At 52.5% G+C, this 13,477-nt stretch overlaps 1 protein-coding gene across 6 annotated transcripts in view; it reads left to right on the top strand.

Moving 5' to 3' along the window:
• Positions 1 to 12,811, top strand: part of RAPGEF1 (Rap guanine nucleotide exchange factor 1) — an 84,716-nt gene extending 71,905 nt beyond the window's left edge. For all 6 annotated transcript variants that reach the window (XM_066332793.1, XM_066332792.1, XM_066332791.1 and 3 more), the window contains 11 exons: positions 1,103 to 1,178; positions 4,151 to 4,239; positions 5,655 to 5,743; positions 6,126 to 6,311; positions 6,471 to 6,555; positions 6,780 to 6,874; positions 7,320 to 7,398; positions 7,534 to 7,635; positions 8,069 to 8,166; positions 8,548 to 8,676; positions 9,150 to 12,811. In XM_066332793.1, coding sequence (XP_066188890.1) covers positions 1,103 to 1,178; positions 4,151 to 4,239; positions 5,655 to 5,743; positions 6,126 to 6,311; positions 6,471 to 6,555; positions 6,780 to 6,874; positions 7,320 to 7,398; positions 7,534 to 7,635; positions 8,069 to 8,166; positions 8,548 to 8,676; positions 9,150 to 9,300 — 1,179 coding nt within the window. In that variant the 3' untranslated portion in view covers positions 9,301 to 12,811. The remainder of the gene's footprint in view (positions 1 to 1,102; positions 1,179 to 4,150; positions 4,240 to 5,654; positions 5,744 to 6,125; positions 6,312 to 6,470; positions 6,556 to 6,779; positions 6,875 to 7,319; positions 7,399 to 7,533; positions 7,636 to 8,068; positions 8,167 to 8,547; positions 8,677 to 9,149) is intronic.
• Positions 12,812 to 13,477: the final 666 nt, after the last annotated feature.

Below are 13,477 nucleotides of genomic sequence, written 5' to 3'. Positions count from 1 at the left end.
TGCAGGCTTTTGAAGCTTTCAGACTGTCAGGGGCCTTGGCTGAAAAACAGAGAGAATGGATCATTTACTGGCACTTTAGGAGTGTTCTCTGGTCAGCTGAGATGTGCAAGAGAGAGTGGGTAGCTTTTGCTTGTTCTCTAAGTAGTATTTCATGAGTCTTGCCAGAGGGTCACCTGAAAAATTCACATCTTAGAGCTGCTCCATGGCTGTGATCCATGATTGTTTCACTGTTTTGCTGAAATGTTGAAATGATAAAGACATTCCTAAGGGAAGCCAGACACAACTGCAGCCTCCTCTGATGGATTGTCTCCTTTAAAATACATTTAAAAATCAGTGATTTCTGAACATTTGGGACTAGCAGATCTGTGTCTTAGTGTCTTTTTTTCTTTCTTTTCTTTGTGATCTACATGTTTGAAGTAGTATAGAACTGTCACTGCGAGCTGCTTCCTGCAGTGTGAGAACTGCTGGCTGAGTGGTGGATCAGTTTTGCATATTTTAAGTTGTGAAATGCAGTAGCTAGAAGAAAGATGTGTTTTAGAGAGTGGTAAGGCACTCTCTTTAGAGAGGGGTCAAGCAATTAGCAGGGCTGTTTTCTACTGCCAGTTATTGGATCGTTTCAGGTGACCTCCGGCCAAATGGCTCCAGATTAGGGAATTAACTCGCTGGGTTTTGATGTTCCAGGAACATGCAAGTTGAATGCATGACCTCCCACCCCACAGCCACTGTGCTACGTGCTCCTGCACTTTGAGACGGTTCACACAGTGCTGCTGCCCTGTTAATGGTCTTCTTGGGAGTGTTTGTGGCATTTCTGCTCATTCCCCTGTGGGCAGAAGGTTCAGCTTTCACTGAGCTTCACAACCTGGCCTTAAGCAGTCAGACACCCCGAGGAAGGATCAGCCCAGCTCCTCATCTGGGACACCAAATGCTCTGCTCAAATTCCAGGATTATCCCAGCACTGAAGTCCATGTCCCAGCTTGTGCTGCGAGCAGTGCCAGGAACACGGTGTGAGCTGCCAGTTGCTGCTGAGCTGGAACCCCAGTGATGTTAAACCAGGCCTAAGGGAACTTGGGCCTTGCCTAACCTGGTTGTGTTCCCGTTGCAGGGGGATGATGGGCCAGATGTCCGTGGTGGATCTGGAGACATTCTGTTGGTGCACGCCACGGAGACCGACAGGAAAGGTACAGGGGGTGCAGCAGGGCAGGGCTGGGGGCACAGCCTGGCACAGCTTTGTCCTTTGCCCCATGGCCACAGAGAGCTGGGCTGGGGGAGGGTCTGCAGGGATCCTCTGAGCCTGGGGGTTGTGTTTATCTGTGGGAGATGGAGGTAAGCTGGATAAGCGCCTGGTGGTTCCATTTAGCAGCAGGGATGGGATTAACTCCTCCCAGCCCTTGCCTGGGTCTGGAAGATGAGGCACTCCAGTGACAGTGCTGTGCCCTTGTACCTGCTGAGCTGGGCCACTGCCTTCTGTCAGAGCAGGTGTGACCAGCCTGCTGTGCATGGATCCTGTTTCCAGTGTGCTCCTTGTCCTTTGAATCTCAGGAGAGTGGTGATGCAGGAGTTACTGGAATGATTGTTGCATCAAAGTAGGAGAAAAGGGATGTTGGTTTGGGTTTAATGCAGTACCCCTGGGCACTGCGAGGATGTTCAGGTGCTGCTCTGCTGACACGCTGTATATTCAATTTACTGTGCCACCTCCTGTCCCACTCTGTACCACTTGTGTCCTGGGAGCCACCCAGACCAGTTCAGAGAGGGAATCCACAGTACAAAGAAGAGATGTGGGGGAGGAGAAGGGAGGTTGATAACCCTTAGCTCTAGATTTGTTAAAACCCCTCTTCATCTGTCCAAACCCAGTCACCACACACATGAAGCAGCTCCTTTCCAAGGCCTGTGGCAAAGACAGCCTTTGCAGTGTTTCCAGAGAGTGATTTGAACCTGCCAAACACATTTGTGCTGATGGCCTTAACCAGGATTGATCTCCTTATCTCCTGGGAGGCAAAACACTAACCCTCTGAATCACTCAGCGCTCGTAGTTTAGAGGTTGGTAGTCAAAGGGGAAATATCTTTCATGTACATTTTTAAATGACAGGGGTTTTACTGTACCATAAGATGTTTGCAATTACTTACCAGCACCATTCAGCTTGCAAGAAAATCCTTCCCCTGACAGCTGTGTTTCCAGTCTGCACTGGGCATGGAATCCAGAAAGGCAGAAAGGACCAAAGTTAGGAACACACCAGAGAGGAGGAGACAGTTGACTGCGCCAAGGCTGGAAATGTATATTATAGAAAACAGTCTAAATGAGATGGTGGAAATACCCCTTATAAATATGCTGAAAATAGTATAGAGAAACTCTGCTCTATTCTCTGGAACAAGCATCACAACAAAGAACTTCCCTACTGTTTCTGTTGAAAGACGGAAAAGGGGGTGAGTGCTGCACCTCCAGTTCCTGGACTCTGAGGGTTCTGCAGGCAGTGGGGTGAGAGCTGTGGGGAACCTTTCAGGGCTGGGAGAAGCTGGAGCAGGATTTTATGTGCCCAGTGGTGCAGCTGTGGAGGGCTGGGTGCAGGGGACAGCTCCCAGTGCCTGAGCTCGGCCCCGCAGGCGCTGCCAAGGCACGGAGCTGAAGGGAGCACAGAGGAATGTGTGCTATGCTAACCCACTGCTTGGGTGACTGAGAGGGTTAATGAATTAAGCTTACAATGAGAAGAATTCAGGGCTTGTAAATCAATCAGCCAAACGGCACAGAGGGGTAGAGTTAAGAGGCTTTCCTTTAAAGATGAATTTCTTGGCAGCTTCAAGTGCCAGAGCAGACCAGCTGTATTACCTCACGTTGCCTTTTGGGCAGATGGGAACCCGGAATAAATGTTAACTCCACGCCCTGTTGCATGATGCTTCTTGTCCATTTGAGTTTTGTGAAAGAGCTAAATGGCATAAGGAATAAAGAGAGACCTGTGGTGTTCAGGAATAAAATCCGTGGTCAGTGAAGTGCTCACAGCCACACACACTTGCTGGATTAGAGCTGGACAAAGCCTGGGGCTCACCCCTGGTGTGACCACCCAGCCTCTGTTATCCCAGAGGCAGCAGCACTCCCTGATTTAAGAGCAGGAGGAAGATGAGGTTCCTGCCAAAAGAAACACTGCAGGTAGAGAGGCACAGCTCTCCCTCTGTGCCCTGCTCCTTCCCCCCTCCCAGCAGTGCCTGGCTCTTACAGCACATGGATGTGGGGTGATGCCTGTCCTGGCTGGAACAGGCTCTGCATGTACAGCCCAGCCTGGGCAGGCACAACAGGAGCTCTTCCTCCCTGTCTGCCCCTGGAGCAGTGCTCCTGGCAGGGGCAGGGTGCCATCCACTGCACACCCTGCTCCATACTGGGAATAATGCCTAATGTTCCCATTTTGGCACTGCTGTCCACAGTGACCTGGCATTGGGACTGCAAGTGTTCTGCAGTCTTGACCTGACATCTGCATTCCTGTTTGCAATTCGTGCTTCTTCAAATTCCATCCTGTGTGCCCATGATAATGCCCAAAGCCTGTGCAATTCCAGCCCTACAGCGCCTTGTCCTGCAGATGAATTAGCACAGGCTGACTGCATCCACCACGTCTCTGTGGGGCAGCATCAGTTTCTGCAGTGCAATTTGCTTTTCTTTTGGCTGGAAATAATCTTCTATTGACACTGTCCTGGGATGGATTTCCTGGAATTCAGCAAGGGCAGAGAATCTGCAGCACCACAACATGTGTTGAGACATGTGTGTTCCTCATTGGGAGGGCAGAGTGACCTGCCTGAGCACCACAGACAGAGCAGGCATCACCTCTTGCCGTCAGTTCATCTTTTTAAAGCATCCCCAAGGTCTAAACTACATTTTTCCTTGACACATTATTGATAGCTTCTGTCCCACAAGCAGGTGTTTTTCACTGACCCTTTTAAGCCCAAGTGGGAGCCAGGGCCAGGCCGGTGGGGACAGGGCAGTGTCACTGCTGCTCTTGTGTCAAAGGGTCCATCTGCTGGTGAGCACCAACAGCACAGCGTTTCTGGGAAGTTCACTCACGCCAAAATGTGTGTCCATGTCCTGCTCTGTACATCTGGATTCAACCTTACAAAAAGCTGCTTTTTCTGAAAGCAGGGTTGACTGAGGCTTTCTTGCTTTTTTGCCTAGATCTGGTGCTGTACTGTGAAGCCTTTCTGACTACATACAGGACATTTATTACCCCTGAAGAGCTCATCAAGAAGCTGCAGTACAGATATCCTTTATGAGTGGCAGTTCATTCCCTCCAGGAATCAGAGCTGGACAGTCATCGTGGAGGGAGCTGGTGGCAAGTTTTTTTGTCAAAAGCCTGCTGGCAGCATGGTCAGGGATGTGCTGGCCCTGATGGCGTCCCAGGCATGAATTCCTTCACTTCCACTCTCTCCAATGGGAATTGCTGCAGGGCAGGTCCAGTCATAGTGGTTACTGGACCTGAGAGTTGTCTCCTGAGAGTCCTGGCAGGCTAGAAGAGAAATTCAGGGTTTTTGTGTCATTGGGGACCTGGTCTTTTATTTGAGACATCTCACTTGTAGAGTAGAGACCCTTCTGCCTTCCAGAGGGGCCATGGGCATTGCCTGTGTGAGCAGGTGTAGTTTAATATTGGAGATGATTAAACCATCCAGACTTTCTCTCTCTTACTGCAATAAACTCAGCCCTGAAGATGCTGTGCTCTTGGCCTCCCAGTCCTGAGCTGAGCTTGTAGCTGCTGACGAGGCAGGGCCCTGATGGGCAGGGTGAGCATTCCTGGCAGAGGATGGAGAAGGCCTCTCCCTGAGCGCCCTGCTGCCATTCCTTGCCCTTGGCTCTGTTCCCTGGCAGCAGAGTGGGGCAGGGTCTGTGTCCCTGGGTGCCCAGGCCCTATGGCTCTGTGCACCCATGTCAGAGGGAGCCTGACGTCACCACGTCCTGCTGCAGCTCGTCAGTGCCATCTGCAGCAGAGCCACTGCTGCAGCTGGGATCAGCAGCCAAGGACACAGCACGGTGACAGTCCCAGCTGGGGTATCCCTGCAGGCCACTGCCAGTGCTGCCTTACTGATAACCTTGTGCTCTGTCCCTTTGTCCACCTGGCAGAAGGTTTTTCAACCTGTGCTGTCGCCCCTGTCACTGTCCTCCTTGCAGCAGATTGGGCAGCCAGGAAGGTGGAGGTGACATCTGTGATCTGTTGAGATCAGATGTCACAGACCAGTGGGGGAGATCAGGGTAGGGAATTGCTGCTCATTAAATTCCACCTTAGAGAGAACAATTTCAGGGTACACCTGCTCTCAGTTCTGTGAGGTGGAAGTACCTCTTCACACCCCCTGCTACCAGCAGCTGGTGTCAGTTTAGTGCTTCTTAGACCTTAGTGTCCCTTATCTCCTGGAAATAGAACACCAGTTTCCATCAGGATAGAACAATGTGGTGTTCTGATGTGGCTGCTCCATCCCTGGAAGTGTCCAAGGCAAGGCTGGATGGGGCTCTGAGCAACCTGGGGCAGTGGAAGGTATCCCTGCATAGTAGGGAATGGACCTGGATGATTATTAAGGTCCCTTCCACCCCAAACCATTCCATGATTTTATGATTCCCCGAGGCAGTTGGGAATTGCACTGATGCTGGTCTGGCTACACTGAGTTGATTCTTTAATTTGCAACCAACATATGAGAAGTTCTGCCACTTCCCAGACACGTTCAAGAAGCGAGTCAGTAAGAACACCTTCTTCGTGCTGGTGCGAGTGGTGGATGAGCTGTGGTGAGTTGCCTTCTTCATTTTGGGATGCAGGGTCAGTAACTCACAGAAATCTGGCAGCTGAGAAAATGGGGGGTTTAGGGAAGATGTATTTTTTTAAGCCCATCTATAATGACAGCTGAAATCCCCTGACCAGTGAGACACCTGTAGTGCTGAACTCTGGTGTTGGAAGACCCGATTCTTCCTGTGCATCCTAATTGGGTCAGTGCTTTTAAAATAACAAGTAAAGGAGAATCTCTGGGAAAAGAGGAGCTGGGAAGAAGAGGAATTTCAGTAACCCAATTCTGCTTGTGGGAAAGAGCAATGAGACTTTGTACAGATACAAACCCCATAGCTCAGTGTCATAGCTCTGATGCCTTGGCTGTATTTTCCATCTTCCTCTCAGCTTAGTGGAATTGACAGAGGAAATCCTCAAGCTGCTGATGGACCTGGTGTTCCGGCTGGTGTGCAGCGGGGAGCTGAGCCTGGCCAGAGTGCTGCGCAAGAACATCCTGGATAAAGTGGATCAGAAGAAGATGCTGAGCTACGCCAACTCCATCAAACCCCTCGCAGCCAGAGGGGTGGCAGCCAGGTGAGGGAAGGGACACACAACCTTATATCTGGGTCCTCTGAGAGCCAGGGCATCCCTTCCCTGGGAACACAAGAGTTTCCTCAGTTCAAAATACAAGAAAGATTAAAAAAAAAAACAGGTCACATTATCTGAGCCTTTGTACTTCATTGTTTTCCACAGGCCAGGGACGCTGCATGATTTCCACAGTCATGAAATAGCCGAGCAGCTGACCCTGCTGGATGCTGAACTCTTCTATAAAATCGAGGTACAGAGATGAGGATGGGCTGAGGGCAGTGGGAGGGTTTTGGACCTTCTGCAATGTCTGGTATTCTCTGCCAGCTCTCCCAGACACCTGCTGGATTGCAGGACACAGCTGATCTTGTGCCAGCAAGTGGCTGTGAGCAAAGGCTGCAACTGGGAATCTTGGGGGTAGAAATCCCATTTTAATGTGTGGTATTTTCCCACCCCTCTGCTCTCCTTTCTCGGCAGATCCCAGAAGTTTTGCTTTGGGCAAAGGAACAAAATGAAGAGAAGAGTCCCAACCTGACACAGTTCACAGAGCACTTTAATAACATGTCCTACTGGTAAGGAGCTCAGAACAGCCATGGCACTGAACTGTGCCTAACCTCCAATGCCTTGCAAATGTTCCAAGTATTCCTCATAGACTTGGGTTCCTTTGTTACAAATGGGATAATGTATATTTTTGGCTAGGAAGGAGATGCAGAGCACTCATCTAAGACCCCAGAGCACAGCAGACATAAAATCAGGAGGGTTAGGGGGAGCCTTGTAATCCTGAGGAATTAATTATCAGTATCACTGAGCCCTTCAAACATTCCCCTTGCAAATAAATGCACTCTGTGAAATTATCCTGTCTTTGCTGTGGATTAGAGTGCTCCATTTAAGTTGGAGGTATTGTGAACTTTTTAGTATTGGCCCATCCCTATTTAGTGATTAGTTTTCTTAATGAAACAAGAGGAAATCTGATCTCTTCTTAAGTAGGTTTATCTTTTATCCTGTCTCTTCTTCCAGGGTCCGTTCAATAATTATGCTACAAGAGAAAGCCCAGGACCGAGAGAGGCTGCTCCTTAAATTTATAAAGATTATGAAGGTACCAGCTTGGTTTTTCCTGTCAACACTGCTTTTAAAGGAGCAGGGGAGTGGGGCCCTCTGCTTGGTAGAGCTGTTGGATGCTAGAAGGCTTTTCAGAGCTCTCAAGTAACTGGAATATTCTCCCTCTTCACAGCACTTACGAAAGCTGAATAATTTTAATTCCTATCTGGCCATTCTTTCTGCACTGGATTCTGCACCCATCCGAAGGCTGGAGTGGCAGAAGCAAACCTCAGAGGTGAGGAGCAGTGGAGCCTGTGATCTTTGGGGGAAGGATAAGTTACAAGGATAAGTTGTGAAACAGCTGAGTGGTTTTACATCTCAGCAGGGTCCCAGGGTGCAGGGATGGTGGATAACTCCCCTCCAGTGGGTAAAATGCCACAGTGCTGAAAGCCTGCAGTGTGGCTGGGCATTCTGACAGCTGCAGGAGTGCCAGCAGAGACACAGGGGAGAAGAGCCACATCCTTCTCCTCCTCCTGCAGCCCAAGGCTTGGGGAGGCTGAAGGCAGCAATGTTCCATGTGAACAGCCCAGGGTCGGGCTGAGTAAATCAGCTGGAGGCTTTTGCAGGATGATGGCATTAACTCCCTGCTCTGTGTGGCCGTCTGCGGGGAGGTGACAAAGAAAATGGGTTTGCAGCAAGGGTGTGACCAGAGGATTTGTGTCCTGCAGGGCCTGGCTGAGTACTGCACCCTGATCGACAGCTCCTCGTCCTTCCGCGCCTACCGAGCGGCCCTGGCCGACGTGGAGCCGCCCTGCATCCCCTACCTGTGAGTGCCCACTCCCCTCCTTCCTCTGCCACTGCTTCTGCACATTGAAACGCCTCCTTCAAGGATCTCTCAGCAGCTGCTGCTGAGCTCAGCCCTTGCCTTTTTGCCCAACATCTGGGCTAAGGCAGCACCGTGCCACATCAGCCCACGGCCCTCTCTGGAGTGATTTGTCTGGGGCAGGGTGGGCAGCTGGGAAATAAACAGCCTTTGGGTCTGCTGCTGGGGAGTGTTTCCCTCTGGATAAGGTGGCCATTCTGGTGGCAGTGGGAGGCTGTTGGATTTTGTTGGGCTGCCTTTTTGGCTGGCCACCCTGCCCTGTGTGACTGACCTCTGCGTCTGTTTGTCTTCTCCCTTGGCCCGCTGCCCCTTTCCCTCTTTCAGAGGCCTGATTCTGCAGGACCTGACCTTTGTCCATCTGGGAAACCCTGATTACATTGACAGCAAAGTGAACTTTTCCAAGCGCTGGCAGCAGTTTAACATCCTGGACAGCATGAGGTGCTTCCAGCAAGTGTAAGTGCAGCATGGGGCTCAGAGGTGGCTTTGGGGCACCACGGTGGGGATTGGGGCAGGGGCTTGGACATGGAAGCTCCTGTGCAAGGAGAAGGGAGTTTAAAGGGGAAGGGAGATGGAAGGAGAGCTGAGAGCAACAGGGCTGTAATCAGTCCCCTTCTAGGTTAGACAAACATTGTGAGGACATTTTTCTGATAGTAGTTTTGAGATCAGGACAAGTTTTGCCTTCAGGTTTTGCTGTTGCTGGTTCCCGTGTTCTCTGTGATATTCAGGGTTTTTCTTCAGTGCTGTCATGCAGCAGAGAAAGCAGATGTAACTGCTGATTTCTGTGTGCTAGGTGCTAGGTGTGATGAGCACTGGGCACAGCCCTCACTCAGTGCTGGGTGTCCTCAGAGCAGGACAGGGCTGGCCCAAAGCCAGGAGAGGACCCCAGGTAACCCCTGTTTAACTGCACCTCCTCTGTGGTTTTCCAGACATTACGACATCAAAAGGAACGACGACATAGTGTCATTCTTCAACGACTTCAGCGACCACCTGGCTGAGGAGGCCCTGTGGGAACTGTCCCTGAAAATCAAACCGCGGAACATCACGAGGCGGAAAACAGATCGGGAAGAGAAAACCTAGGAGGAGGAGGAGGGGTTGTGCGAGGAGAATCGCTCCGCAGAGGCGCCGAGGGCAGCTATGAGACTGGAGTTCAATGTTTGTACCTGTCACTGGATGACACACCCTCCCTCCCAGCTGGCAGCCATCCCTGGGGGTGGCGATGCCGGGCGCGGAGGCGCCGCACCGAGGGCAGAGATCGGCCGGTGCTCGCTGCACTCGCCCTCCTCCTCCTCCCGTCCCTCTGTGCCACGAACCAGCTTTAACCCCGGGGACAGAGCTGTGCGGAAGGAGTGTCCCACGCAAGCGTGTTGCTGGTTTGCTGGCCCCTTGCATCCAGGTGTGCCCTGCCTCTTGTTCCCATCCGCAGGGCAGGGGCAGCAGGAGCTCAGCACTCACTGACTCATCTCCGGAGCGGCCTCGGGCAGCAGCAGCCCTGGAAGCCAAGGGTTGGAGTCTCCCTGCAATGCCACCTTCCCAAACGTGTCCGTGAGGATTGGGAGCATCTCCTGCTGCCTGCCGGAGGAGCTCTGCTTTCAGAGAGCTGCTTGTGTTTACAGGGGTCTCGGCTCACCCCAGATCTCTGGCGCCTTCCTCGCGGGAGGAAGGCACCGGCCGGAGATACGGAAGAGGCACTGAAAATGTGGGCAGGGACCCGCCCTCTCCAGTCATCACACCCCCCTCCTCCTCTCAGATCTCGTTATTTAAGCAACGGTAAATCCCTCCGAACCTGGAAACATGGACTGCCCAGGTACTGGGGTCACCTGTCCGTGACCCCGTGTCTCTTAGCGATGGTACTTAGCTTTTGCACAGGAAATGCTGTAGAATACGGACTGTACATACCTAGTGTTTAGAACCCCTGGGGGATTTTTGATGCATGTCTGAATACTGATGAGTTTATAGGAAAAAAAAAAAAAAGTGCAAACCAGTCTGTATAAAATCCACAACCGGTGACAATGTTGTTCCAAGTGCTGGATAAAGGAGGCTCGGGGCAGCCAGGTGGGCGCTGGCTGCAGAGCAGGGGCAGGAGCCTCGTGAAGAAGGCAGTGAATCCATTTCTGGGCTGGAAGTGGGAACCAGGAAGGAGCCCTGTGCCCAGCTGAGCCACCCTGTCCTCCCACCCACTCCTCTCTCTGTTGCCAAATGTTTTTCTCTAGGGTCCTCATTGGGACCCTCAGGGCTGTGCTTTGAGAGCTGCACTTTGGCAGGACCCCCAGCAGGTCCCTGTCCCCAGTCCTGCTGTGCTGGTGCCAGCAGGGCAGGGACAGCCCAGCATGGAAAGGTGAGGCAGGGATGTCATTTCCCACACACACAGTGTTAACCCAAATCTGTTCAGTGTGCCTTATTCAGCCCCTCCGTCCCCCCTCTGTGTCCCACCCAGCACAGCCCCAGCCAGGCCATTTCACATCCCTCCTCTCTGTCCTCTCCAATGTTCTGCAGTTGGATTGTGGGTGTGAATGTGTCCTGCAGGTTTCAGCAGCCTTGCAAGCCCCTCCTCAACTCCCTGTCACATGGTCACAGGTTTTTACAGGGTTCTGTCAAAGTCCTGCAGGTTTAAGGCAGCAGCTCCCAAGGAATACAGATGTGGAGTTTCACAGAGCATCCTTAACTTATTCCTCAATGGCAGCTCTGTGCCTGCTAAATCCTCTGTTTGTTCTGGGTGAATCAGAGCTGCACTCCTTTCCTTCTCCAAACAGATTGCAAAGCCTTGGCCAGCTCTGCCTGGCTCTCAGGAGGGAGTGACAGCCCAGGGTTTTACCCAGCTTGGTTATTTCCCTGAAGACTTAGGCACAAGACTCACACAGTGGCCAAGCACAGGGAGACCCCTGCCCACAAGGGCATCTTCTGGGGGAGGGGAGTGTGGGGTCCAACACAGTTCTGTGCAGCCCCAGAGCAGGAGGAGCAGGAATCTTTCCTGCTGAACGACAGTGTCCGAGCCAGAACACTGCAAAAGTGGTTTATTTTTATGGCACTGAGGGCATTGGAGCTGTGTGTTCTGTCCAGCCAAGGCTTTGCAATCCCCAAAGGCTTCCCAGAAAGCAATGTCCATGTTTCCTTTGTAAATACAATCTTTTAAAAGCCCAGCATGGTGAGGTGGTGAAAAGGGTGATGAATACACCCAGGATGTGGTGTGGGCCTCACCCTGGTGGCTCTGAGCAGCCCTTGGGTGCAGGGGCCAGGCTGTCCTGGCTGTGTGTGGTGGGAGCTGTGGAGTCACAGCCCTGTCACAGCTTGTTTTCATCCAGCTGAGTGACCGTGTTATGTGAGGGGTGAGCAAGTGGCTTCACCTTGGGACACAGGACACCCCAAAAATGGCAGTGACTGGGGTTCCACAGGGCTCCACCCTTGGCCCTGTGCTCTTCAACATCTTCATTAACAACCTGGACACAGGAGTGGAAGGGATACTAAGGAACTCTATTGACAACACTAAATTTGGGCATCACAATATCAAAAAGATATTAAGCTATTAGTGTCCAAAGGAGGCCATAAGGATGGGGAAGGGTCTGGAGGGGCCTTGTGAGGAGTGGCTGAGGACACTTGGTTTGTTCAGCCTGGAGGAGACTGAGGGGAGACATTGTGGTCTTCAGCAGCCTCACCAGGGGCAGGTGCAGATCTCTTCACTTGTGGCCAGTGACAGCACTCGAGGGAGCGGCTGGAGCTGTGTCAGGGAAGGTTTAGGTTGGAAATCAGGAAAAAGTTCTCCCCCTAGAGGGTGGTGGGGCACCGTGGACAGGCTCCCCAGGGCAGCACCAAGCCTGTCTGAGATCAAGAAGCATTGGGACAGCACTCATGGTGGGATTTTTGGGTTGTCCTGTGCAGGGCCAGGAGCTGGACTTGTGACCCTGATGGGTCCCTTTCAAGTCAGTATATTCTGTGATTCTGTGATCGCCACCAGCAGGAGCCATTTCCAGGTTCTTCCCTGCACTTGAACCCACTTAGCACCAGAGGAGGTCTGGCCCTCTGCCAAGCCCCCAGAGCCAGAGGCTCAGCCCATGGCATGGGGATGGGAGGTCTCAGTGGCCACAGCACCTCGGGCAGTGGGATGGGCCCCCAACTTTCCTCCCCCTTCATGCCTTCCTCTGCTGTCATCCCCAGCCGAGCAGTGTCCCACCCTCAGGCCAGGCTCACAGGGCTGGAGGGACCCTAGAGGAAGATCCCCTTGCCTGGAGGAGCTCCAGGTTTGCTGACCAGAGAACCCCCTCACTCCTCCAGGAGCAGTCCCTGGGGAGCAGAAACCCAGAACACCCTGGTGCAAGACTGGCCATGAGTGTATTCCCTTTTTGCAGGCACCATCCTTAAGGCCATCACCTCTTTTTGGGGAGAGGGAAGAGTCTGAGTCCCCTCTCCACACAGGGCAGGGAGTGGGGAGAAGCGATGCCCCAGTCACCAGCCCCCTGCCCCGCTCCCAGGCCTCTCCCCCCAAGCAGTTCCGTTGTATTATAGATTTACCACTGACCCCCATGGTGGCATCTTCCTGCGAACATTTCAGACCTGTAACTTTTATATTAAAGACAAATAAAACACCGATAACGAACCTGCCTGATGATCCTGTTTACAGTGCATGCACAGTCTGTGGATTAAAGTGACAATCGAATCCGCCTCTGGCGCTGGTGTGGCCTCGTGTTTTCTCATGTGCCCCCCGTGGTTTTCCTCTGCCTGTGCCTCTTTTTCACCTTTCTTTTTTCACTATAAATTTCTTCCCTCTCTGTGCCAAGATGGCTCTGCCCCAATACAGGCCATACACTTGGGAGGGGGATCTACTCCTGTCCCCTTCCCTGGGCCCCGGTGTCCCCAGTGTCAGGGGGTTTGGCTGCGCAGCCCCTGGCGTGTGCCCAGCCCGTGCAGTGGCCGTGTGCCGGCAGCCCAGGGCTATAAATAACCCCTGCAGCAGCCGAGCTGCTCCGTGGTGCTATTTCAGTCCTGGACAGGGTTCAAAATTCCTCTGGAAATAATTGTCACGGGCCAGCTCAGGAGGAGAGTGCCCAGACAGTGACCGAGCACGTGCCCCCTGTGCCAGGGCTGGAATGTGGGGCTGCATCCCACGGGCCTGGCACGGCAGGAGTCTGTCCACAGCTCAGTGTCCCCCAGGCCTGGGGTCATGTGGAGATTCCTCTTCCCTTGGGTCCTGCTTGGGCTGGAGCCCTGGTGCCCACCTGCTCTAGGGAAAACCCTGATTTCAGTTGTTGTAGAAGTTACTCTG

This window comes from Sylvia atricapilla, chromosome 19, assembly GCF_009819655.1.
Source record: "Sylvia atricapilla isolate bSylAtr1 chromosome 19, bSylAtr1.pri, whole genome shotgun sequence".
Taxonomy (NCBI): Eukaryota; Metazoa; Chordata; class Aves; order Passeriformes; family Sylviidae; genus Sylvia; species Sylvia atricapilla.
This window is presented reverse-complemented; position numbering and strand designations above follow the sequence as displayed.